The sequence below is a fragment of the Passer montanus genome, unplaced genomic scaffold, assembly GCF_014805655.1.
Source record: "Passer montanus isolate IOZ18808 unplaced genomic scaffold, ASM1480565v1 scaffold32, whole genome shotgun sequence".
Classification (NCBI taxonomy): domain Eukaryota; kingdom Metazoa; phylum Chordata; class Aves; order Passeriformes; family Passeridae; genus Passer; species Passer montanus.
In genome coordinates this window covers 5824307-5851684 of record NW_024367930.1, presented here as the reverse complement: position 1 = coordinate 5851684, position 27378 = coordinate 5824307, and the positions used below count along the sequence as shown (strand labels likewise).

Sequence of the window (27378 nt, the reverse complement as noted above, 5' to 3'; positions counted from 1 at the left end):
CGATTTTATAAGGTGATTAAATACCATGGGAGAACAGATGAAAGAATTTCTTAGATAAAATGGCTCATCTGGGTGCTTCAGCATCATTTACTCAGCTGTAATTAACTTATCCTATTGCTCAGAAAAGGTTACTTTTCATGTAGGAACAAAGAAGCATTTCACAGCTCTTGAAACAATCAAAATTCCAGCAACTTACTGTCCTCGCTTCAGTAGTAAAATCCTCAAAAATGCACTTGTCAGCTACAATGTCTCCCAAGTTTATTATGATTTTTATTCACATCTCACTGTATACATAAAAAGTCTTTTCAATCCCTAAAGCATTACCATACCTTTGTGCCTTCTTTTAAATTGGCTACAAGTTCCACAAAGTTGTCATTTGCTACAGCTAAGTTCTTCAAGACTTCTTCTCTTAAATTAGATTCGTTGTTTGATTGTTTCATCTTTGAAAAATCCTGATGCGCATTCTTAAAAGAAGAGAATAAACAATGTAAATAATGCAAGCTAGTTCTCGGTAAGATTCTGCATGTTTTGTATTCTTTTTCCTCTTAGTCATTGCTTCTGTTTTCCCCAATACCTGCTTTTCCTCATCTCCCATCCACACTGGACTTCCATACTTGCTACCTGCCAAGTGCAATGACTATTATATTTCAGAACTGTATATATGTTAACTCACTGGCAGCAGGTATCACCACTTAATTACCTGCTCTGTTGTGGGCTGCCTTTAATAATTCTCAAGCTCATCCTGTGGACTGTCTTTCCAAGGCTATACTAATTAGGCTCTCTCCTGTACTAACTACCATTGATATTCATAAAATCATACGTAAAGTCGGTATTTTTAAGAGGCATTACTTCAAATTTGGTTGACATTGGCAAACTATTAAAAGGACAGGGAAGAGGAAAACTTACAAAAGCATCACCTATTTACATCTCATTTCTTTCAGGAAAATAAACAAGCAAACTTTAAAAGACTGTTTCAACTGCCAGAAGCCAACAAACTTGAACTCCAGGACATTCAAACATTAAAGTAATACCCATCAAGATTTTTTAACTATGTTGTGCTAAAAAATACCTAAATATAAAATCCTTTCTAAACGTGGTGTATATGATCATTTAAGAAAATGTATACAACCATTTTTTCCACTTGGAAAAAGTCTCCATCATTACTCAAGCTGCCATTATCCTTTCTCCAAGCACTAAGACCTCCCCTTTTGCCAGATTCACATTCAGGTACCCATCTCTTAATTTATAAATTAAGACTAAATTTATAAATAAACTTTGAGAAATGCTATTGAGTTTTACTTCAAAGAGCTCTGCACATACTGGAAGTCAAGCATATATTGTAAAGAGCAATTAGGAATAAACCAAGCTGTACTTCAGGGACCTAAAATGTCTTCTAGTAGACAGTAAGGACACATCTCCTGTTATCCCAGGAAGAATTAAAATGGAATGAGGAGAGAAAAAAACAAAAACCCAACAACTTTTTAACACACCACTAAGCTTATTTCAAGGACAAAACCATCTGCAGAATTATGCCAAGAAAAAGTCCATGAGAATTTACACTGGAGCTGTAGAGAGCCTGCTAAACATTCCCATTTCTTTCTAGTGAACACAAAGAGATCTCTGTATTTTTCAGTGACTGAGGCATAAAGGAATATCAACTGACATATGACAGAATAAAAAGCAAAACAGACTAGAAAGAGAAGTGAAACTAGACAGGTAGAAGTATCATTGCTCTTAGTTTAGGAGAAAGGAAAACGTGCAAAGTGTTGTACCTGAATGTTTTTGAGAAGTTCTTCCTGCTTTTTTAGGGACTCCTGCACTTTCTGCGTGTAACTTCCATAAATTCTGTCCAACTCAGTCACAGAGATAGCCTCCTCATTTATAGCACCATCCTGTGCAAGTGCAGTCAGGAATTTGCTTGTCATATCGAAATTTACAGATTTCAGGTCATTTTCCAGTTGTTCTCTCTCCTTCTTAACTTCATCCAGACTGGCCAGCAAAGTTCTTAAGACATTAACAACCTAGACAATATAAATGTCCTAAGTTAGCAGGTTTAGAGGAACTATTGGGGAGGTATAACCTACTAATAACTTGTTTCCATCTTGCATTCCACACTGATGCTGGTAATATTTCTGCATGAATATTTGTTTATGAATGTGCTTAAGGTGAGGAACCAGGACAAAATATGACTAAACAAAAGATCTTTAAGCATTTCTCAATCTATATTCTCTTCTACGGGCTTGCTTTTGCTGAATTACTGCAAAATGTTTGGGGTTTTTTTAAGTTGATCAGATACCTTCTAATAGGATATTCTAAGATGGCAGCAAAAACCACTGACTTCTAATCATTACTATGAGAAAAATAGTAATATTGCTGTAGATGAGCCATTAACTTCTTGAAAAGCAAATTGGTGCAATTGACCAATACTTTAAAATACTGAGCCATGTCTTATGTTGTCCCAAGGACCGAGCATTACATCCCACTTCCCTACATAACAAAAATATTCATTGCTCCTTTTATAATAGTCAACCAGTCTTGCTGTCCACAGTGATTAACTTTGTTCACATTAAATGTAACAAACTATGCTCAAGAAGATTTTAAACATGAAATCAACCTCTTTTCCAAATGTGAGTTACCTCATGTATCAACTGAGACAGAAACAAATTAAATTACCAATTCAAGCAAGTTTACTTTGTTAGACAAATAGCACTTCTATTCAAAATAGAGACAATCTCACTGCTTTACCTCATTTCCCTGTAGTGTTTTTGCTGGGTTGGCAGAAGGTATGGCTGCGTTGAGTTCTGCCTCTGGCTTACACAGAAGTGCAATTGTATCCCGGTGAGTCTGATAGCGCTCCTTCACCTGCCCATCTGCTTGCATAGCTTTATTCAAAATATTATGGTAATTGGCTCCCTCTGGGGGCAGGAGGAAGAAAAGAGTTTATATCATTTTAAAATTTGTTCCAACGAATCTTGCACCTGAGCGGTTTTTGTGCTTTTCAGCACAAATTTTTCATCACACATTTTTAAAAGCCTGCACAATATGTAAGACTTTTATATAAACCTAAGCTTCCAAATTATGTTTTAGAAAGTGCATAAAACTAGGCACCCATATTAATTCTCCTGTGAAGCATACAAAGGTATATGAACAAACACTGGTTTGAGCTACTCTGCAAATTTAAACCTCTGCAACTTTGCAAGACCAAGTCAGTGGTATCAGTCCCTTGTTAACTTCCAAAGACAACATATATTAGGCAACCAGAAAGCATAATATAGTGATAGTTTTACGTAGTTTGACCTAACTGTTGAGGGTCAAAAAAACCCCACCAAATTAAAGAGACAACACACTAATGGAAAAAATAAATACGGTATTTAAGAGGCAATTGAAACTAGAGCCTTAGAGGGCAGGCATTTTTAATTTAATTTGCTTTCTGAAACTGCAGCATGCACATGTATAAAGTGATTCAGAATCCCCAGGCAATGCAAAGGAGAGCTGCTTTATTGCAAAAAAACCAGGCCTTTTAAAGCAGTTAGACACTTACCAGTTTATATACTTTTAAGGCACAACAAGCCCAAGTCAATCAACCCCCATACACCACGATGTGGACATGTGGCAGTCATGCATCACATCTCTCATGTCTCTCTACCCCTATTCCAGCTGAGTCACTCTCCCATAGTTCCCTTTGACTTAGCCTAGGTAGCCTGAGCCATGATTTTACAAGGGCAACAAGATCCTTACTTCATAAGACTTTAACCTATATGCAATATGGACATACACACCAAGAGTGCAAAAGCAGCAGAAAATTCTCTGCTGTCACATCCTCTTTCAGCTCCAAGTAACAGTGCAGACTGCAATCAGGATGTTTTGGCATAACTTGCCTCAAACTGTAATCGGTGTATCTATAGATAATATCAAAGCACTGCAAACTACTTTAATTTACACTATGGACATCTTTAGAACCCAAAGCATGAAACATGGACTGTACCTGCCCTCAGAGGCTTGTAGAGTTCATTGGACGGTGTTCTCTGCCAGCGTTCTTTGAATTTTGTTCGCAGGTCATTGTCTGTAGCTTCTTCTTCATCTAATAATCTCAGAGACTGCAAGAGTAAAATGTTACATGCATTATGAGCCGTTTTAAACACAAAATAGCTTCAAAATATGTAGCTAGTGTAGAAAACAAAAACTGCCTACACATTCTTCTAAAATATAATTTGACAAAAAACCGGCATGAAAGGGACAAATCACTCAAATTTCTTTAGAATGTTTTCCCAATGCTTCCCCCTCCCAACCAACTTTTTTAAAAAGAAAATATTTGTAAGGAAATATCCACATGTGACAGCACAGTTTTTGTATGGGCTGAATACTTAAATAGCATACTTTGGAAGTGTTATTAAAGTTGCAAGCATTTGAATAATTATGCACTTTTTCTACTGCCATTTAAAGCAAAGTATTCAGTGGAGATGTATTTTAAGAATGTTTTAGTGCAGTGGGTTTTGGGCTTACTTCATCTAGAATTTCTTTGTTCCTTTGCAGCAGTTCGGGCAGATCTTTGATCAGCTGATCAACAGTCTGAATTCCCCCCTGCTCAATCACAGACTTAGACTTGTTCAAAATAGACTGAGGAACGGTATCACCAGACACGTCTTCAATAGCAGCAGGAAGATTGAGGGAAGCCAACACACTGAAAAAGTCAACATGTTAAATAAACAACTTTTATCCTGAAAATAACACTGTTATCTAAACAAACAATCAATCACAGGCAATTATAATGGAGTGCAATGTACGCCTAGGCTGAAATTTCAAACATAAACACCTCACTAAAAACACATTTCAAAGCTCTTAAAAAGCTAAAGAAATCCTAGCCTTTTAGCACTCACAAAACATGGCAAACATTTTAGGTAGTGACTGGTAGACAAAAGAAACAACTGCTTTAAGTTACATTGCTATCTCTCAACTTGGTACAATGTTTTTATACTTATTTATTTTAAAGAACTTTTTTTTAATGACCATTGGAATATTAAAATACTTCTAGATTAATGGTACTGGTTGTGAGCAAGTGTTGGACTCCTAAAAAATAAGGAAAGATGGCAGGAAAATACATACCACTTGTTTTTAATAAGCTTTCAGATTTAATACCTACAGAAAAGTAGTTCTAAATCCCGCTGTTATGGTTTAAATTTGCCAGCCTACCATACAGTAATGAAAAAACACTGCTATAATCTGGATATCTGCAGGCTGCAAGGCACCTAGGGCTTACAAGCCATGCATGACCTCACTTGAGAAACTTAACAAGAAGCCATATTTACCCATTTGCCAGATTTGTGGCTTCTCTCATCTGGGCTATCGACCTGTTTACCAGATCTGCCTTCCTCTGGTTATAAACACTCACAGACTGTTGCACTTGCAATGGAACCATCTTCTCAAACAGGTCTGCAATTAGAGTAGTATAAATTACACAAGCTGCATTATGAAATTTAAAGCACAAACATCTTCACAGCTTTTTTGTACATATTGTACTACAGAGACTGACCTAAACAGTTTAAGATACTTTGTTCCTACTCCCCAAGATGTCTTAAAAACAAAAATCTATTTCTAAGGCCTTTAGATTTCAATTTTTAAGGCTGAATTGAGTTTGAAATAATTTAAAGACAATATATTTACACCAATTGTAAGGTTACAAATTAGATTTGCCTTAAGGCTTCATTTCTAATGTTGTTTCATTAAAAGAAAAATATGAGAAAGTTAAGAGAATTTTTTCACAACTCATCTGACTCATCTGTTGAGCCAACAAACTGAAATTTTTCAACTTTATAGGAGACCAGCAACAAGGTTAGTTAATATTGCATAACTTGGCACTGTCCCCTACAGACCTTTTCCTTGTGAAATTAAAAAGATTGGTTTCATATAAAAAATACAATTGCTGAGAAAATCTTAGATCTTTAAGAGAATTGTACATTTCAGGTAAGAATTTTCAACCTGTGCTTTATTACACTTATCATCAAGAACAACAACAAACTGGAGAAGAAAAGCAGCAGTGTCAAAAACACAGCTGTACCCTTAACAAAATGCAAAAAGTAAATGTTTATTTTTGCATGGTATAAATGAACTTTGTTGACCACGTGTTTCACAAGGTAACAATTACCCTGTGCACTCCACACACTTTGCTTACCAGTGAATTTCTGACTGAGTGGAACAACAACTGGAGTAGACTTCACAAGACTGGCTTTTCCAATGGGCTCCAAATCTTTCAGGTCAGGAACTCGGTCATGGTAAATGAAGTCATTGTCTTTTTTAGCAGCTGCAAGGGCACGGTTGATTTTGTCAACCAGATCTTTAACGTTTATATATTCATCATAGCGAGATGCCACTGTTTTCACCAAATCTGCTGCATGCTAAAAAAATTTTAAATACAGTTCAAATAATAAATATTCTTTCTCCCTTTCATATATTCTTAAGAAAACAGATGAGCATACAAAAAAGAAGTTTCAAGCTCCATCCTGCACAAAGTTGATAAATGCATAACAGTAACTTTCAATATGTCAACACAATCATCGTATGTAAATCTGTCAAATTTCCTGCAAATCAGTAGATACACAGTGCACATGGATCTTCACTATCAGTTGAAGCAGCCATTTCACATATTTATTTTACAAAAATAAATTTATGGAGACTGAAGGAAGTAGTTCATTTTAGCATTTTTTTTCCTCTACTGTATGTAAAATATGAGATGACCTTACTCATTACAAGATCTGAGTACCTCTAGAAACCAGATATATGGGGCAAAAAACTATAAAGACTAAAAAGAGAACTGTTTGTACAATTTTTTTAAATTACTCAGATTTAAAGCAGGATATCGGCAAAAGAATTAGGTATAGATCAGGTAGAATTTTAACCTTTGGGTGATTTCTAATAACATTACACAGGAAAATTTATCAACATATCTGCTTAGATATGAAGCTTATGCAAACACAAAGATAAAGATTTAACATGTCAAGCAGTATCAAATTGCCCAAAAATCACTAAAACACGTCTTTACAAAAGTTAGAAAGGTGTCTTTCATCTTTGCAGCTGATAATTCAATTCATGTGATAAGCATGCTTAACAATTTCTGAATACACTTCTTAGTTATTTGGATTTCAGAACTCCAACCCAGCTTTCCAGAATTAAAAGTTTTTCCATATTTTTCAGAGCAAAAAGTTACTCACCTGTAACCTCCCAATTTCTTCACCAAATTTCTTCTGCTGTTTTGCCAGGATAGATTGATGATATTCTGCATTGGCCTGCATAATGCAGTGCTTTGCAGCCAGAACAGGAAACACCTCCTGGAAATAAAAATACTGACCAGGGGAAAGTCCAACCACAATAACCACCACAGACAACATGGGATGCAGGAAGAAAAAGGAAGAAGAAAAGGAAATTAGATTCACCCAATTAATGGTTTAGATAGGTTAAAACATTAGAGGTAAATGTGAGACATCATGTGGCTTTGCATGGATTGAATTTTTTTTAATCTGCTGTTGCAAAATTCTCGGTGTTCATTATTTTAAATGAACTATGCTTTAAATCCAAGCCATGAAGTCACAACATTTACTTCAAAGATAAGAAATGCATGCATGTATTAGAAAGGACAGTTGCAAGAACATACCCAAACACCCCCAGACAAAGCCAAGACAGTGTTCTTAAGAAATGGAGGTGGGTTGAAAGATAGGTCTTCTAGGGGTCTTTTGCTTTGATTGGTTTTTAATCAGACAAAGTAATTACACTTAAAACAGCAGCAGGCCTATCAAGAAAGCAACTACAATTATGAAAGAACAAATAAAGAAGACTAGTGACTACCGACATGGAAAGCAACTTAAAAGTCATTTTTAGACCTTATATAAGTGCACTTATCTTTGCAGGAGTACCAACCAAGACATGAAGAAAACATTACGCTGCAGCGCACAATACAGACATGGTCTTAAATCAAGGATTTGGCCTTACTGTTTTATTTCTTAAATCAAGGAGCACTGGAAAACCAGAGTGATGTTTTAAAGACCTCAGTATACAAAGACCTGCTTCTTCAAATTTCTGCAAATTTGCTGCTCCCCCAGAGATGGAAAAATAACATTAAAAAAAAGGGTAAATTTGGAAGACAAAGCTGTCTGGAAGGCCTTGCAACTGGAGTTCCAGTTGCATCCAATCAACCTTCACAGCACACTCCTAAACACGTAACTGTTCTCAGAGCTGGTGTTAACCAGCAAACCTTATGTTCTTTCAAATAATCTCACTTGACAGATTACTTTGCAACTGGAACAAGGAGCAGATCTACAGCTTAGAAAGGTACACAACAACAAAAGATAAAGCAATGCCTTTATTGTTACTCATTGCCTGTCACTGTCAAAAACTATCATGAACATAATACCTATGTGAGAAACATTCAAGGAACAGGACAAAGATCTTTCTACCTCTTCCAAAACCAACAGCATTCAAATCAACAGTCAAGATGAAATTGGGATATTTCACAAGCATCAAGATTGCTTTGAGGTAGGGTAAGAGAAGGCAGGCAGAAGACTTCCAGTCATATTTTTCACTAACAGCTCAGTGAACAATACCTCTGTATTCATGCTGTACTCAACAGGAGAGCAAATTTCACATGGAAACACTGAGACTAAGAAGCCAATTAAGCCCAAATAGAAAGTGTTAGTTTGAAAACAGATTTAGTAAGGCATTAAGTTCTAAGACTGCATCCCTAAATAACACCATAACCACTTCAAGTTTACTTTAATGAAATGCATTACAAATAAATGCACTTCATTGTAATAAGACCTTACTTATTAAAAAACCCCCCAGTCTTTTGCTCCCTCGATTCTTCACTGTTTTTCAAATTACAAATGAAATTTTTTCAAATTTTCATTTTCCTTGAAAGCAGCTTGAGAATATACATTTTAAGTGTATTTCTTTAAGTATATTGTAAACAATAACAGTTACGCACAATAACAACATATCCCACATTATTTCCATGAGTTACGAACCTTGGGCAAAGTATCTTTATATTGACACTGTTTGTAAGCATCACCATAGTAATCTGCAGCTTGATTTGCTAGTTTAGCTATGATACCATCTTTCATTTTATCTGTGGGGAGAAAGAGAAAAAACAAAGAATGATTAAGAGAACCATAAATTTTTACAACTGAACAGGTGATTATTTCATCTTTAAACAGCAATAATTGCGTTTTACGTGTACAGCTTTACATTACACCTCAAAGGTGGGAGCCCATTCTTCCCTCTTGATATCTAGCAGCAGTTTCCAGAATTTCTACTTCAATTATGACACCCAAGGTTCAGTCAGTCATACAATAAATCTTTTGGCAGCTGCAAGCATTTATGCAGGATTAACAGTGATGCTTTACCTCAAACCAATGGCAAGCTGCCAGTAAAAGCCACAACAGTCCCACTCATAACTCTGGCAGCCTGCTCCCACCCCTTCCTTGTGCCAGCACAAGCACTTGTGCAGCAATAGTCAAAGAATTTAGCTGAAATCTAGTTAGCAAAATAGGTTTTATTTTCAGCAGGATCTGTACCTAACCCAGTTCCATGTCAAGACTCTGAAAAACTACAATACAGAAGGGACTGGTCATTTCCATTGCAGTTCACACCACTGTTAGCTTACAGCAAATATATAAACACTACTCCTAGACAAAAATAACCACAGCTCCTTGAAGTCATATCCACTACTTCCTATCAGTGCATGTGTCTATCTGCTGTGGTGTCCCCTGCTTCACATCCTCATCCTGCTCCTGAAGCCAAAGCTGCTAGAATAGGAACATTCTGCAACTCTCTATCTCCTTTTATAAAGGAGATATGCGCTATTGGTAGTGCAGGCTGGAGATTATCTCCTTTTATAAAAGAGATAAAGATAACCTCTGGCCTGCAGTAGCAATTCAGTCTTCCAAGACAAGGCAGGCATCAATGCAAACACTGGCTGTCCACTCTAAATAGCTGCCCTTAGAAACAAGCACCCAGTGACCCTTAGGTACTGACATACTGATAAGCATGACTATGGGGAGATGAGAAAATCTGCAGAGTATGTTTATCTGCCAAAATTTGACCAAAGAATTCCCAAGTGGTCTGCTCACACCAGCATATTCACACATCTATGTACAACATTTCAGACAAGAACTGTGATAGACTATATTCAGCTTCTATGAAGTAAACATGTTTAACATATGCCAGGAAGACCTTTTCACTGTGGAACTGGTCTTAGAGGACAAGATGGGAGAAAGCTCATGAGATATATCACCTTTCTTTGCTAGAATGTTCCTGTCTGGGGCAGCACATATTTAGTAAAACCAAACCACACAAAAAACCTAAATAACTTTCCTTTCTAGACCCACCAAATATGCAGCAGTTGCATTTTCCTTCCTATAGTTGGACCATTAAGAAAGAAAAAACATAATGGCATAATAACCACATTTGCATTAACAAAGAAAATGTTAGAGAAGACTCATTTGTCCATGCAGACAACTCAAAACATATCTTTCACCATCAGAAGCTTTAGTTTTTACCCAGGTATCTTTAAAATATTGCAGCTACAATATAAGACTTGATTCAGAACAGCAAACATGTTCAGACTTAAAGACATTTAAAGAAAACACTAGGAAAGGCTCAGAAATTAAAATAACTGACCTGTAGCCACGTAATGAAGTTAGGTATGACTGATTAACTTAGCTTTTGCCACTTCTACTTTCTTTTAACTTCTAAATAAACTCAGTTCTATCAGAAATACCATTGTAGCTGGTAAGCTGATAAATGGACTATCTCACATGAAAGAAAGCCCAGAAAATTCCAAGTAAGGTAAATAGTCAATGCAGCAAGAAGCTTAATTTCTGTTTAGAGATCTAACTTTGAAGGATTTGTGCTTGAAAAATCGGTTTTTGAAGGTAATCATGTTATCAAATATGATTCCTCACAAAATGTTTTTCCCCTCAGAGAAAAGAACCTAAATCCAGCAAAATCTACAGCCTTCATAATCAGATGATTATTAACCTTACTGTCTTTAAAACACTGTCAGAGTTGTGTCTTAGGAGTAATCACAAATGTTTTTCCCCTCAGAGAAAAGAACCTAAATCCAGCAAAATCTACAGCCTTCATAATCTTAATACTTAATAATAAGTAATTAACCTTACTGTCTTTAAAACACTGTGAGAGTTGTGTCTTAGGAGTAATTACAAAAATCTTCAGGTCACTGTGTACACCTGGGATTTGGATTAGCCTTGTTTTGTCTTTTTCATGTTTTGGAAAAGAAGAAATCCAGATGATGACAATCTATTTGTCACGCAAAATGAGGGAAGCACCTGCTCCGTTCCTGACGGAAACATTTCGGGCATTTGCTGTACTAATTTATTTCAAAACAATGTCCGAACAGCCAGAGACTGAAATACTACTACCATCATGATAAAGAACAAACATAATTTATCAGCTGGCTAAAGGATGACAGTTTCTTGTTGAGCTTCTCCTAAAAGCAGAAAGGCTACAAGAGTTTTCAAGTATCTTCCCTGTGAAGACAAGAAATATCGCAGTTCAGATAACCCAGGTCTTGTTCCAAAGTACTCCAAACTATGTCAGGAGAGAGAGCCATTTGTGGGCAACCACATTTGACCTCTGTCCTTAGTTCTATCTTTAACTATCTGTATCTTCTAATGAGCAACATTTTCTGAACAAAGGAAGAAGAGCAGAAGAGTAAGAAATTTTGTATCAAAGATAGTAGCATTACACAGAATATTTCTTTGAAGCCTAAGTTCTCTAATAGTTGTATTAAGATAGCTGGACTTTGAATGCGTATTTCACCTAAGCAACCTTTAACATCTAGGGAAATTATTTTTTGTTCTATCTGCAGAATTTCTCTTTCCGAGATCAACTGGGCGTTCTAAAAGAATTGGTCAAAGAGTCTCTCTGTTAAAAGCAGGAGCAACCAAAAAGAATTTGTTTCCCTTCAACTTTTAGAAAATCTCATTGGTTTCTAACGCAGTAATTTCTTTCTAAATTCTCGTGAAATCACTCCCTAGACAGAGGAGTAGGGGACTACTTGCAAAACCCCTTATATACCATTTTTAGTACTCTCAGTTATTTCAGAGTCTTTTGTCTTCAAGGGGGAAAGGGAAAAAATTAATTCAGTAATATCATTTGTAAAGATGAACAGAAAAAAGCGGGAAAGGGAAAAAATATAATTCAGTAATATCATTTGTAAAGATGAAGAACATAAAAAAGTAGATAGAAGAACTGCACTGTCAGGTGAACCTTAGACAAATTCTTAAGGGACATCTGTATTTTGTGTTTAATGACCTGCAAGGAGCATGGGGAGGATCAGAAAAGGCAAACATTAAAACTTTTGAAACACCCTTGGCAGGCTCTTAGTAACTTAAAACACTTCTAAGTTTTTTGGGGACAAGCTGCAACATGCCCTTAAATATACAAGACAAAAATTAAAATATACCTCTTGTCGCTTTCAAAAAAAAGACTTCTTGGGCTTGAGCCAGCATAATAAGACTGAGAGTCCCAACTGTGTCTGGAGAGATGTCCACTGTAGGTTCTCGATTCAAGGCTGACAAAACTGTGTCTTTAATATGTTGAAAAGCACCACTAGCAAACTAAGTAAAACAAAATATATTATCACCCATTCTTTTCATATACATTTGCCCACTAACAAATATCATACATATAAATTTTTTTTTATAAAAGTTTCTTTGGTGTATGGTCTCCCATTTATTTTTACCACTAAAAACAACCCATTGTGACCTCTCATTCTTGTAGCCACTTACAGTGAGACCAATATCATGACAGACTATAAATAATGGCATATTTGTTACACCTAACAGCCTAAGATTTTAACACATTCCAGAAATATGTAAGATTACTGTAATACTTGTGAAAACTAAAATTTATACTACCTAAAATTATTAAATCTTAAGCTGAAGATTTAGTTACCAACTCACTTAAAGGAGGGCGTATGGAGAACTGTATAGAATTATAGCCTCCAAATCTGACAAACAAGTATGACACAAGACCAGGTATACAGCCAATCCATCTTTGCAATTAAAAGCAGGAAAATACGTACATATATATTTTTGTATGTGTATACAGTTTTAAAATTGAGAGATACTTGTCTGGATATATTTTTGTATGTGTATACAGTTTTAAAATTGAGAGATACTTGTCTCATTTTTTAACAATATGAATTCTGAATTCATAAGTAGAAGCAGGGAGTCTCTGTACCTGATAATGCTTAGCTGCAGCTTTTAGTCCTTCATCGTTATCCAGATTCTGTTCTGCTGCAATCTGGCTTGCCAACGCTCCACAGTTGAACAAAACACAGGTCTTCTCATATCCCAAACTCGCCAGAGCTGCCGGCAAGACAGACAGTTAGCCAGACTGTTAAGAAAATAAACTTCAGCTCTCCAGCATCCTACACATGAGGCCAACACTACTATTATCATAAAGGTATCAACAGTTTCAAGTAAAAACAAACAAACAAACACAACCCCAATCTTACTGAACTTTTCAGGTTGAAGTTATCTTCAATCTGAAGGCTTTACAATATCTAATTTAGTACTACCACAAAATATTTCCATGTGAGCAACTACAGAAAGCAGCACAAAGCATAAAAGCAGTAGCATGAAAATGTTCAGGTTGAAGTTATCTTCAATCTGAAGGCTTTCAATGTCTAATTTAGTACCACCACAAAATGTTTCCATGTGAGCAACTACAGAAAGCAACATAAAGCATAAAAGCAGTAGCATGAAAATGCATACAAAATAATTTCAAAGTCTTTCTAACTAGAGTGAAGCTTTTTGGCTCTTGAGGCATTACCGAGTAGTCATCTGAAATATGAACTTCCATACATTAATCCCTTCACAATAACTGACCAACTACAAAGACTTTTACACGTTCTGTTTTCTATCTATTGAAATGCAGGGAATTTTTAATTTTTAAAGCTACTGTTTCGGGCTGAAAATGCTGAAAAATATCTTCTCTATACATGCTCTGATACAGTTCAGGATTTACTTAGTTAAAACTTGATCTCACTAGGCAGCAGTGTAGACTGTCCAGAAGCAACTCCTGCAGTACTTCACGGGCCCAGAGGATGGAGCCCACACTTCTGAAACTAAAAATACCTGAACAGGAACCATTTTGAATATTAATTGCTTTCAAAAGGTCAGTTGCCCTACACAAGTGCTTGAAAAAAACAAATACTGTAAATACTAGTTCCTACCATGTCAAAAAGTATCTAGACAGTCCTCTTGGAGAATACAGGAGTGACAACTAGTGAATTTTCAATTTCACAAACTCAGGTACAGTTATCATTAAAATATGAAGGTATTCAATATGTATATTTGTTTCATTTCACTAATATCCAGCCTCCTTAAACAGCTACATATTTATCTAACACCTCTCTGAAGCTTCTATGTTAGTGCTCACTAATCTGCACCAAGTTTTCAGCAAGCAAGCCTAAATCTGATGTGCCATTTTTCCCACTTGTTTCCAAGTGAGTTACACTGTCACAGTCACTATTTTACCTAGATCACCTCCCTTCTCTAGGTTTATTTTCCAGAATTTTTCTAAGAATAAGGTCTTGAACTCAGACAAAAGTTGTTTAAACTTGGAAAAGACAAACTCAAGACAGAACAGAAAATATGGCTTGAAGGTTTGTGAAGTGCAGAATTACTTTATACTCTGGACTGCACCTCAAGTGTGATTTACTAGACCAATACAGATATTTCCACAGACTCATCTGTTTACAGCACTACCTATTAACTTAGTCAATATATTCCAGATTATGTGTCATGCTGTGAACTCAGTCCCTTTCCAAGCAGTCACAGTATCTGTCAGCTGCCACTGTGATACAGACTTGGGATCCAGGGGAAGGTGGGAAGCAAACAGTTGGGCACCACAGCAAGAGCCAGAACTCTCAAGTTGCATCCCTGCATCTTGTTGCCACAGAAGTCTCAGGAGTTTTATGCTAAATTTCTATCTGGAAACTTCTCTTAGAAGTCAAGAGAAATTTTGCTTCCTTGATTACTGATCACTTTACTTGACACTGAGAAACCTCACCACCAATTCTGATCCCAGCACCAAATCTCCTTTTGTTAATTTCTTTCCACCAGGATCTGCTTCAAAGTTTCAAAATTACCCTTATCCCATTGCTTGTTAACTGAGCATTACTCACATCTCAGTTAAAAACTTCTTTGATATTTGACACAGACTGCTGCATAAATCTCTGACCACCTACCTCACAGATTATTTAGACTAGTATATAATTAACCTGCAGACAAGCAAGCTTCCTCAAGCTGCAGTAACACCACATTTATTCAGTGTTACAGTAATCACCATTGTTACAGTTACTGATTTTTTTCTCACAATTATTACAGATCTCTAGTAATTTACAGACTATGTTTACATCACAAACATTCTGAACTTTACAAAGAAACTGATTCAATCCTCATTAAATATTAGGCCCAAAGAAGAAAGAACAAGTCAAATTCTGAGGAAAAAAAAGCATCTTCAGGCAGGTTTCCAATTATCCAGGACTTCTTAGAACAGTTGGAACAGAAAGCAAGGATCACCTGAGTATGCACAGGTATGTGGTGTATTGTTACAGATATAGTTCACATGAGCACAACTGTTAGCATGTATATTCAGAACATAGCAAAGACTTCCAGCAGCTGCTAACTGAGAGCTGGCAAAAACTTGAACAGTTGGAACAGAAAGCAAGGATCACCTGAGTATGCACAGGTATGTGGTGTAATGTTACAGATATAGTTCACACAAGCACAACTGTCAGCATGTGTATTCAGAACACAGCAAACTGCAAAGACTTCCAGTAGCTGCTGGCAAAAACTTTAATAAAAATAAAACCAGAGTAAAGTTCAAACATCTTTTTCAGGCTTTGTCTGGAACTTTAAAATTGCAATGGTCATCTTGCAATGCTGATCATGATGAATACTTAGGTGTAAATAGAAATACTAAAGAATGATGACACATGACTGAACTGCTCCTCACTCACTCAAAGGATTTAGTCTTACTTCCATATTAGCAAGTGTCCCAAATCCATTTCATGATCCTGAATTTGTGTGCAGGATTGTCCCTCTATGACTAAACAAATTAGACTCAAACTCATCACGTTCATGAGAAAAAAAGACAATTTTTTTTCTTCCCGAGTGTTTAAATCTGTACAATTTGTGTGCAGGATTGTCCCTCTATGACTAAAGAAATTAGACTCAAACTCATCATGTTCATGAGAAAAAAAGACTTTTTTCTTCCCGAGTGTTTAAATCTGTATGAAAATATTTCAAAAAGAAGTGATAGAAGAGTAATTTTGGAGCATAGGCAAATAATTCTATTCTGTTGAAAATGTGGTATCAAGACTAGGTTAGTGTAGCCAGCTATCATCACTCCCCTTCTTAAGTGGACTCACTCACTCACTCCTAAGCACTTTCCATCTTACTCATTTAGAACAGCAAGAGCTGCATTACCCAAAATCTAGGGAATCTTAATGTTAACATGAACAATTTTGATTAGTATCAACTGAAGTTGTTGCCAGAAAACATCTGAGAAGCAGACAGTACAACTACTATCAGACTGCACATCTATTTGTGCCTCTGGAAATCTAATATAAAATCTCTATTTTGTAAAAATTCTTTGCATGGTATTTATCACTATCAACGTTGAAGTGATTAATCTATTACCAGTACAGTTGAATTCATTTAAAAACTATGCTGAGAATGCTAGAAAGATATTAATTTGACTACATAAAAATATTCTCAAAGTTTAGTATCATTAACACTTGTTTTCTTGATACATTCACATACCCAATTTGGCAGATCCTCCAAAAAGTGATCCTTTATCAAAAGCATCTTTCCACGTAAATGTTACACAGACCTGGAAATTGTGGAAAACAAAGATCTTTACCTCTAAAATCAAATATAATCAAAAATACCCCAAATCTATACTCTAATTGCATAAAACTTTTCATTTACTTTTTGGAACATTACAAACATTTTGTAAGTTTCAGGAAATCATCAAAAAGTACTCAAAACAAAATTACGCTACATTTTTTCCTTTCCATTAGTTTGCTCAAAACATTTCAAGTAGACAAGACAGAAAATGTCAGAATCATTTTTCAGCTCTGTTCAAATTCTCAGGAACAGATACATTTGTTTCTGACAAGATACTCCTCTCCCTGTACGCCTGATGGGTTGATATAATCACAGTTTAAGGAAATCACCCAACCAGGCAGTTTCCAGTGTGCCAAATTACCCATGTATTTGGATCTGTTGTGCAATACCAAAATCCACTCATTATTATGAGTGAATTCAATAGCAGCATTATCAGGAAATGCCCTCAGGAAAGAGAATGGAGGGAGAAACAGTATGTTTTATTTATACTTCCAGCATATACTTCAGAGGCAATGCAAATACTTTGCTGAACCTCCTTTCATGTTCCACATTTCAATTCCTTATTCACCTGACCAAGAAATTGTAGGCAACTGGTATCAAACCAGAAAGGATGGCAAACTTCCTCAGTTTAAAGTGCTTGGGGAGAATCACTTCAGAAAGAGCAACAGTACTGCTTCGAAGTGTACTTTCCTCTAGCAGCAGTGCTAGTGCAGGATGTTCTGGTCCACAGATGCATTGCTGCTTCCATTGACTACTTCTCCCTTTAGGTGGAACAGTTTACAGACATGCAGATCTTGCTGTCTAAGTTTTCCAGTTTTCCTTGTCTCAGGGTTTGTAGATTACCATAGCAAAGGATTTGCTCACTGAAAACCCATGTGCAGCTCTTGGCTGCAAGCAAATGCAGCTACATGCAAAACTCAAGCAGAAGTTAGAAACAGATTAACATTACTTATAACCTGTAGGACTGAAAGAAATTTCTCTTTTAATCATAATATTACCATTTAAGTATGATTTGTTGATTTGTTAAAGAAATATAAATTCTGCCGTATTTGTAAACACATTGAAAGAAAATCCAAACCTTTCTCCTACAAAATACAGGAGCCTACAGATCTATTCCAGTCTCCACCTGAAGAAGCCTTCTCTAGGGAGAAGTTCAGCTGAATTTCTCTCTAGAGACATGATTCTAAAAAATATGGCAGGAAAAAAAACCCCAAACCCTAATGAGCACCATACCTATATAAAAACTATGCCTCATGAAGAGGCAGGAATAAAGGGATAAGCTTTTAAATGGATTATTCTGTTGTGAAGGAAACATCTCTCCTGCTTCAAAAAACACAAATCATATTCCATCCACTTCTATAGGTTTTCCCATAGAAATGATGAATTTATTTCATGCTATTTTCTAAAGGATTTTAGACTTTTTGGAAAGCAGAAAGCTGAAGAGGAATCAGCACAGCCCAACCCCTTCTGCCCTAGACACAGTGATCACCCAGCCAAAGCCAAAATATTTTTCAATCTGTAAAACAAAGGCAATTATGTCCACTAGAGGTGAAGTTTCAGCATAGACTGTATGTGAGCACCAACTAGAAAATAAACAGAGATTAGGAAAATAAGGCTTAGAGAGATTAGCTGTCTTGTTCAAGTACTCGTTAGAGGATTAGGTACAGGCTTGGAAGTCACACATCATAGGTGCCATGACTCAGTAACTGGTGTGGCAGTCTTCTTACCTGATTTTCAGAGAATGGAAACTTTGGTTCAATTGAACACAGCTGATCATAGTATCTAAAATTAAAAAAAAGGCAAAAAAACACACAGCTATTAGATAAATGAAATTAATAAATCAAAATTATTAAACTGGCATATAAGGTAGGGAAAAGGGCACAAAAGTTCTACACATAAGCTAAGAAGCTCATTTGTAGAAATGGAGGATTTGCAGGATGGACAATTTCTGCCTAAAGGGATTATTTCAGTAGAGGAACAAGTTCAGCAGGAGGTAGTTTTTCACAGATAACATGGGAACCCTGTCTCAGCTGGAACTAAAACAGTATCACAGACAAAGCTGATCCAGATATCACTACCTGATGGATGGTGGATTAGAAAAGAGCACCATGCAAAGGAGTCCCTGTATACATACAAGCAGACAATGAGTACATTAAGTCATGCTGCAAAAGTAAATTAAGTACAGCATTTAACACAATATGAACATGCTACACTGTACTCTCCTGATCTTATTATTATAACCCAATTTCAATGTATTTGAAATCGATGCCATTTGCCTTGCACAGAACCAGTTGGAGAGACCAATTATTGATAAAATTCTTTAGTTGTAAACTTAATATTTCATTGGAATATATTCTAGTAGTCAAAGTGAATTAAATCCACAATTTCTTCATGCCAATATTTTGTTTAGTCACAGTAGAAGATGTTTAGGAAAGGATGCTAGAAAGATAAATATAGTGAGAGTAGAGCATAGTCCCTCACACAATCTATCCAGGCAACAGTAAGGAATTCCAAGTTTTCCTGAGTGGTGACCTACACCTGCACCATTTGTGAAACATGACAGGCTAGATGCAGAACACGAAACCCTTAAACTGTTAAGACCACATAATATGTGAAGCCTGTTTCCTACACTCTTCCTGTAGCACTGGCCATACAGCTTTATGTTCAACATTACATTGGGCAAATTGTTTTATAAAGAATTTATATACCCAATATACAAAACATCTTGCAGTAATGGTTTTCATACCCTGTGAAACAGGACTAACATTGTTCCCCATTCCTTCCACTATTAAATACTGATAACAACAGATACAGGCATGAGATACATGTACAAGACCTCTTTTGTACAGACATTAAACATTTGTTTAAAAATTCAAGAAAAATTTTCAAAATTCATATACAATAAAAACAGTGTTAGTGTATTATTCAGTTAATTGTATCTGCCAATGTCTATTAGATTACAGGTTTCTGACTTCAATTAAGACACTGCAATTTAAGACAAAATATACCAAGCCAGTAAAAAACTACAATAATCTACAACAGCAACAGGACTTCCACCAATAAATAAATTGAAAGAAATTGCTTGTAAGGCTAAAAAAAGTCTGCAAATATTTACTGTGATGACAATTTTATAAAGATTAAACAACTTACCAATTTTGTGAAAGGTATAGTTAAAAATAATAACTAGCCCTGAAGATTAATGCAACTATATGCTTAAATATACTTCCTCCATTGCCCTCCTCTGGTCTCAACACACTTGTTTAACATAGTATCACAAAGAAAAGCAGACTTTGCATGCTGTCTCCTCTTGACTCAATTTAATTTGTTAACCAAAAGCCGCCACTAAAAGCCAAGCTGTCCTCCCACATTCCACGATTACACTGTCCTCATCTGCCATGAGGATGGAGTAAAGGAGCAAAGCCTGTCAAATGTCCTTGCGAAGCTGGGTGTGCCCAGGCCTTGGCTCCCTGCAAACAGACTATTCTTTGTGTCAACACTACCACAGACAAAATAAGCCAGAGAGGTGTATACTCCTCCTAAAAAGGGCTTTTTGTTTGGTTAGTTTTAAACGAGTTCAGAATTTGTCACTGTTTTCTTTACTATTTTAAGCATATGAAGTTATTTCTTCTTATTAGAGAACTTGAAAATCTACTCAAGATTTAAGAGCTCTTTAAAACTCTGAAGGCAAAAAAAAAAATTCCCAGAACACAATCATGTAAAGTCTTTTAGTTTTATAAATATAAATGGCATAAATATAACGGTTTGCATAAAACTAAACATATAAAAATGGCAAATAAAGATGTTAACCACAGAACAGCACAAAACCATCAGTACAAAACCCGAAAGTAACTACAGAAGGAAAACCCACAATGGATGCACAAGTCAGTTACACACAAAAGACGACAAAGAATACAAAGATGTAATTTAAAACTAAATTTAGAGTAATTTAAACTATCAAGATACAGAGAACACGGGACACAACAGAGGAGTGGTGTGTTTGGCTGTGCCAGTGAGCAACTACAACTGCAGCAGGGAAAGCAGGGGCCACATGTCAGCAACACAGATCTAGTGCTCAAAATACAGCAATCTCAATCAAAACTGGCATTACACACTCCTAAATGCTAGTAAAAAAAGGTCATCAAATGACTACCACATGTCAGCAACACAGATCTAGTGCTCAAAATACAGCAATCTCTCATCAAAACTGGCATTATACACTCCTAAATGCTAGTAAAAAAAAGGTCATCAAATGACTCGGAAGTCAATGTTTCAATTAGAATTTAACTAAAATTTATGTACTTCATTAAACTCAAATACTGTACCTCCTCCAAAGAATCATAAAGAAAAATCTCCTTCAAAAGAACATCAAAAAGACCAAAGATCTGTCTTTGCTCTTCAAGATAAGAACCAGAGTCCTGAACTCACAGCTGGAAACCACAATTGCAACTTTCAGCCCTAAGAGAATTTGAGCATTCAAAATAAAACCATGTACTCCTCCCACTCCCCTTCTTTCTCCCAATTTTCTTTTAAAAAAAAATAAACTGCAGGAGTTGTTAGCAAAATTGAACCAATTAAACTTGCACCAATATTCCATGTCTCCAGAAAAAGGAAATAAAATCCAGGCTATCTTTAATATTGAAGGAAGCAAGGAATCCCTTGAAGCTATAATTATACTCATAGGTAAAAAAAAAAAAAAAACCCACCACTAAATCAAATCTGCTACGACAGAATTTAAGGGGAAACATCTGTACCAAGCTCACCTACTTCACCTTCAGAGCACTCAGATTCTCACAAAACAAAGAAAGCTTGCAAGCAGGCTGAGGTCTTTCCCAGTCACCCAGTGAAAAGGGGCACGTTTATCACAAATGCTTCTCCAAGAGAAGCATTTGCATTCAGCAGTCGAACAACAGCACACCACATGCTTTCAAGCCTTATTGGTCAATGCTTGTCTAGGAAATGTGGCTGCAACAGGGTTCATTTCTTCCATAAAAGAAAAAAAAAGTCTGTAGTGACTACTCAGGAAAACGAGGCTTTTAGAAATTACAAAACCATGGGCAAATCCTAGATTAGTTATCAGAAGACTAAGCCCTCATTTCTTAACAGTTAAATGGTCTACAATGCTCTACTAGGTATTACTGTCTATAAAAAGCCACAAGGAAGTAAAACTATGCAAATGGTACCCGTGTTCTAATTAGTTCTTCTAACTTTACTTCACCAACAGAGTTTTCATCTCCAACTTCAATGAAATTAAACATTAAGACTGTGTATTGCTCTTAAATACCGATTGGAAAACACTGGAAGTTGGAGAGGCAAGGAGATTTTCACAGGAAACACAAGGCACTTAGGCACTTGTGTATCTCAGCTGGATACTTCAAACTTCTGGATGTGCAGACTGTTTAAAGTAACTGTGCCTTACAGAATTAAGAGAATATACGTCAGAATACTCTTACAGAGTAAGAGCAAAATTATTTTCTAGCAACTGTAACAAATAGAAATGGTCAGACATGGACCAAACATGCCTAACTTGTTAGAAATAAGGGAAAATGTACATCTGATTGTTTTATCCTCACTAACTTAGTTAATTCAGACTGTCATCTTATCTCACTTCCACTATAAAAAGAATAAATATTCACAAACAATACAATTAAAAATGCAGATGTTTTAAGAGAGGAACTTCTGCATGGGAGGGATATCACTTCATGTTTACATCAGTTCAGAGCTACATTCAACAGCTTCAGTCTACTGCAACAGCATCTAGGCCAGCTAAATTCATCTGCTGATCACCAATCACCAGCAGAGAAAACAGATCACATGGAATTGACTCAAAGCTGGTAATTATGCAACTGCAAGTGGTTTCCCTTGATTATTCAGAGGGAAAACCTGAGGTGAAGTTGCATACTATGGATAAATTCATTTGATAATTGGCTGGCTCTGAAAGAGCCTGCTAGCTCTGCTCAGCCTCCTGGCTTTCCAAAACACTACTTTTATTTATTTTTACACCACCTCTGATGTTTATCTGACCCTCCACTGAACTCAATTAAGTTGCTCAGAATGCCATGCCCACATTCTGCCTTCCAGAAAAGGTGTAAGGATCAGAACTGAAAAGTGGGCTGCCTTCTTTTGGTGCTGCAGAGCAACTGTTCGGGTGAAGTCACACAATGTGTCAGGGCCAAACAGGGATTTCAGACAGAGACTAACAACAAACCTGACTGGCACCTTCAGAAAAGGAAGCTCAATTCCAGGATGCTCAATTGAAGCTCAATTCCAAGGGAACATAATAGTATGCTTTTCAATTTGGGTAGCAAAGTTCCTTTTTCAGTTCAAAGATACTCACAATTTCCCCGACCTTCAAAGGCATAAACTCAAGTACGTTCAAAAGCATACACAGCAGTAGACAGAAATAGAACAGGGAACTACAAAGCTACTGTAAAACACAGTCAGTGGAGTCAGAGCTTCTACAGCCCAAATACCCAGTGCAGGGGTGATAATCATCAGTAACTCATTTCTCACAAGTTGCCTTCTTTTTGGCAAGGCATTTGTTAAGAGGGTTTTGAATGTCTCCAGAGACAGAGACTCCACGTCCTCCCTGCAAAACCTGTTTCCACACTCTGTCACCTTCAACATAAACAATTTCTTCCCCAGGCTGAGGTACAACTTCTTGTGCTTTAATTTATGGCCACTGCTCCTTATCCTGTCACTGGGCACCACTGAGAAGGGACCAGCACCATCCTCTTAAAACTCGCCTTTGAGGTGTTTCTCTGCACTAATATGATCCTTCCCAGTCTTCTCCAGATTAAACAGGCCCAGCTCCTTGTAAGACAGGAGACACCCAGACTCCCAAACATCCTTGTGGCCCTCCACTGGACCCTCTCCAGTAGCTCCTTCTTGTTCTTCTCAACACTGCAATCCCTAAGTTTTAGGGAGATAGGACAATGGAGCTGTTAGTCCTAACACAGGCTTTATGCACTTCACCAGGCAGAAGGCACAGATAAATCTTTTGCTCATCTAACTTATGGTAACTCCAGCACCACAGAGACCCCATTAAACTTTCTGACAGCAAACTAACTGTGTTAAGCAGAAAAAAAGAAAGGATGTGACTTTGCAAATACATTAAGAAGCTGCTAAACATAGAAAACAAAAGGAAATCACGCTGGTAGCAAAATACAAAAACAAATCCACACACAGAACTGAACAGGAAGTGAAAAGAAAGTTGTAATAGCAAAAGGTAACACTGAAGAGAAAGAAACACCAACTCTATATGGAAAACAAAATGGTCTGTCATAGGTACAAATTGGAAGAGGGGAAATTTACATTCGAAGAAACTTTTTACTGTGAGGGAGGTGAGGCACTGGCAGAGGGATTGCCCACGGAAGTAGTGGATGCCCCAACCCTGACACTGCTCAAGGCCAAGCTGGATATGAGGCCTTGAGCAACCTGGTCCCATGGCGGCTGCGGGGGTTGGTACTACATGATCTTTAAACTCTCTTGCAAACCCTTAACTTCCCTGGTTTTACAATTTCTACGTACACCTAAGAGCTGCTGGCACGACTCAAACACTGGCGGGGGGATGGTGATGGGGACAAGGCCTTCCCCTCCCTGCGCTGCCATCATGTGACACCCCACGACACCCGAGCGGCGCGGCGAGCGCCGGGGACACCGGCATGCTGCAGGACGCCGGGATGCTGCAGGACGCCGGGGCTCCTGCATCCCACAGGCCGCCGGAGCCGGCCCGGCAGCCCCGGCCGCTTCCTCCCGGCCGGAAAGGCCGCCCACACCTGGGCCCGCCCGCACCTGGCTCCGGCTCCGCCACGCCCAGGGCCCGCAGCTGCCGCCGGGGCCTCGCGGGGAATCAAGGCTGGGGGAGAGGGAGGAAGGGGGCCCCTACCTGAGGAGGGTCTCCAGCGCACTCTCGTGCTTGTCGAGCGGGCGGCCGAGCGCGCTCTTGCGGAGCCTGCTGAGCTCCTCGGCGGCGCGGCAGTGCTCGGCCTGCGCCTCGGCGCCCGGGTAGCTCTGCTGAATGAACTTGCACAGCGGCTTGGCCAGGTCCACCTCCGAGGCCTTCTTCAGCTGCACCGAGATGAAGTTCGTCATGGCCGACGCCGGGCGGGCAGAGCCGCCACCGCCGCCGCTCCTCGCCGCAGCCCCGGGCTTCCCTTCCCGGTCCGGTCCGCCGCCGCCGCCGCGCTTCCGGGAGCGCCGCGCACGCGCGCGCCCTGCCCCGCCTCCCGCGCCGCTCTCCCGGAGCGAGCGGCTCCTGAGAGGCCGCGCACGCGCGCGCCCTGCCCCGCCTCGCCTCCCGCGCCGCTCTCCCGGCGCGAGCGGCTCCTGAGAGGAGCGGGAGGCTCCTGAGGGGAATGGGAGGCTCCTGAGGGGAGCGGCCAGCCGCGATCTGCCCCAAGCGAGGGGGCGGGTGCTGACCGCGAAAGGCGGGCTCAGCGGTCATCAAAACTTTACGCTATATATACACGTATTAAGAAACAAAGGCATCAGCGTTTACTGTTCCTAAATTGAATAACTTTCTTGTTAATTAGTACTCAAGTTCCTATTTGCTGGTTTTTTCTGTCGCTTGTGGTGCTAATTAATCCGCAGGCGCAGTTCTTCCCTCCATTTGAGTCTGGGGTGTGCTGAGTTCTGGAGTCCTCACTCGTGGTGGCTCTTGTCCCGACAGGCCGTTTTGGGATTATTTTATTCTTAAAACAAAAGGTTAGCCCAGCATGCAGGCAGATGGAATGACCAGATCCTTAGGCTTGGAAGGGAGATCATCTAGTCCAGCACTCCTGCCAAGGCAGGGTCACCTGGAGTAGGTGACATGGGAACATGTCCAGGTGGGTTTGGGATTTCTCCAGACATTCACCCTGGGCAGCCTGTTCCAATACTCGGCCACCCTGAATGGGAAGTTCTTCCTCCTGTTGATGTGAAACTTCTTGTGTTTTAGTTTACGGCAATTGCTCCTCACCCTGATGCATTAAAAAATATGGATATTGGTCTACTACCGATATCCAACTGTGACGGACAAAAACTCTTAACAGTTTAAAGTTAGAAAGTGTATGTTTATTGTGACGCTGGGCAGCATGCGGGATAGCTCCCAAATACACACCACAATTTACAGGTGATTACGGAGTCCTTTTATCTATACAAGTATTGAATACCCAAAATACAAATACATATTCATAACTTTGTTACATCCCATTCCCCCCTTTGTATGTTAATTAGTTCAAAATCTATGAAGCATGCATAGTTTGTTCCTTTAAATGGGTCGGTGGTCCCTTTCATGGAGAGGGTTCCCAAAATGAGGAAGTAAATGAAGTCTTCCTCATTCTGACCTTTCTACCTTTTCAATGCAAATATGTCAAATGAACCCTTGGTAGAGCTCCCATTCCCTGTCTTCAATTGGTTTCAAAACAGAGGAGGCCCATAATTGTCTTATGTTCCTAAAAGCTATTTATCAGTTTCTATATTCTTCATTATAAACCCACCTTACCAAGCACTGTGCTGACAAGCAATCAATTATTGGTTAACTACTAACTCTTAACTTTATCAAGGCCTACCCATTTATTTTAATTAACTTCAATAAAGCTTATCTCTAACTAAAATCTTAGCTCCTCTAAAATCTCTAAATTCCTTAAAGTTTATGTCTCAAACCTGTTGCTGGGCAGCACCGAAAAGAGTTTGGCACCATATGATGCTCACTATGCAATTACTTAATCATATCTGTCCAGTTACAGCTACTGATTAACAATTTCAAAAAAGGTACAAAATTTAATTCAAACCTTGAGGGACTCAAATCTTGATGGGCTCGGTATCATCCCCTCCTATAAGACTATTTAAGATATGAGATGCAGGTTTGGTATCCCCGGGACAGCTGCCTGAGGGGAGAAGGGCACAGTGCTCCCTCCCCAGATAAAGCCCTGGCTGTCAGAGGGTAAGCACATCCAGGGGGACCCCAGGAAGGCAGTGACCTCGAGCACTTGAGATGTGGCTTCAGAGCTTGGCTGTGGCGAGGGAAAACCTCACCAGCTGGGAACACAAGCTGTGACATGGCAGTGACAGTGGTGGCCTTGAGAAAGGTGGTGCAGCAGACAGGCATGTAATGCCTCACAGGGTCCTGTTCTCAACCCACCCTAAAGGTTACTGCCTTAAATTAAAGTGGGGGGCTTCTCTGTAGCAAAAGTTGAAATGTCTCTATGGCAGCAAAAGGAACGGGTTCTCGTGTTGTGTAATCGTGGATCAGCTGTTCACATCACGCCTGCTTTCTGCTGACTCAGCCCAGCGTGGCTCAGAGGAGTGAAACAGGCACTCAGCCTGCCAGGCTGGCTGGTCTGGGGACCAAAAAGGAATATTCAGCCCTTGTGATCATCTCCTCCTTTCTTCTGCCCCTTGTTCCAGACAGCTAAGCCTCCAAGCCTGATATTTTCATAAGCTGCCAGGTGATGACACCATAAAAGGA

The 27378-nt window shown here is 38.4% G+C and overlaps 1 protein-coding gene across 2 annotated transcripts in view; it reads right to left on the bottom strand.

Moving 5' to 3' along the window:
• LOC120505000 (programmed cell death 6 interacting protein) overlaps positions 1-25155 on the bottom strand; it is a 31249-nt gene extending 6094 nt beyond the window's left edge. Inside the window, exons 1-14 of one of the 2 annotated variants that reach the window (XM_039715052.1) lie at positions 24817-25155; positions 18659-18713; positions 16845-16914; positions 13252-13379; positions 12473-12626; positions 9012-9112; positions 7206-7337; positions 6170-6392; positions 5307-5430; positions 4504-4681; positions 3986-4097; positions 2746-2915; positions 1773-2021; positions 330-464 (exon numbers count right to left, since the gene is read on the bottom strand). In XM_039715052.1, the coding sequence (XP_039570986.1) occupies positions 330-464; positions 1773-2021; positions 2746-2915; positions 3986-4097; positions 4504-4681; positions 5307-5430; positions 6170-6392; positions 7206-7337; positions 9012-9112; positions 12473-12626; positions 13252-13379; positions 16845-16914; positions 18659-18713; positions 24817-25022 (2037 nt within the window). In that variant the 5' untranslated portion in view covers positions 25023-25155. The remainder of the gene's footprint in view (positions 1-329; positions 465-1772; positions 2022-2745; positions 2916-3985; positions 4098-4503; positions 4682-5306; positions 5431-6169; positions 6393-7205; positions 7338-9011; positions 9113-12472; positions 12627-13251; positions 13380-16844; positions 16915-18658; positions 18714-24816) is intronic. The other variant, XM_039715053.1, reaches the window with a different exon arrangement.
• Between the last annotated feature and the right edge of the window lie 2223 nt (positions 25156-27378).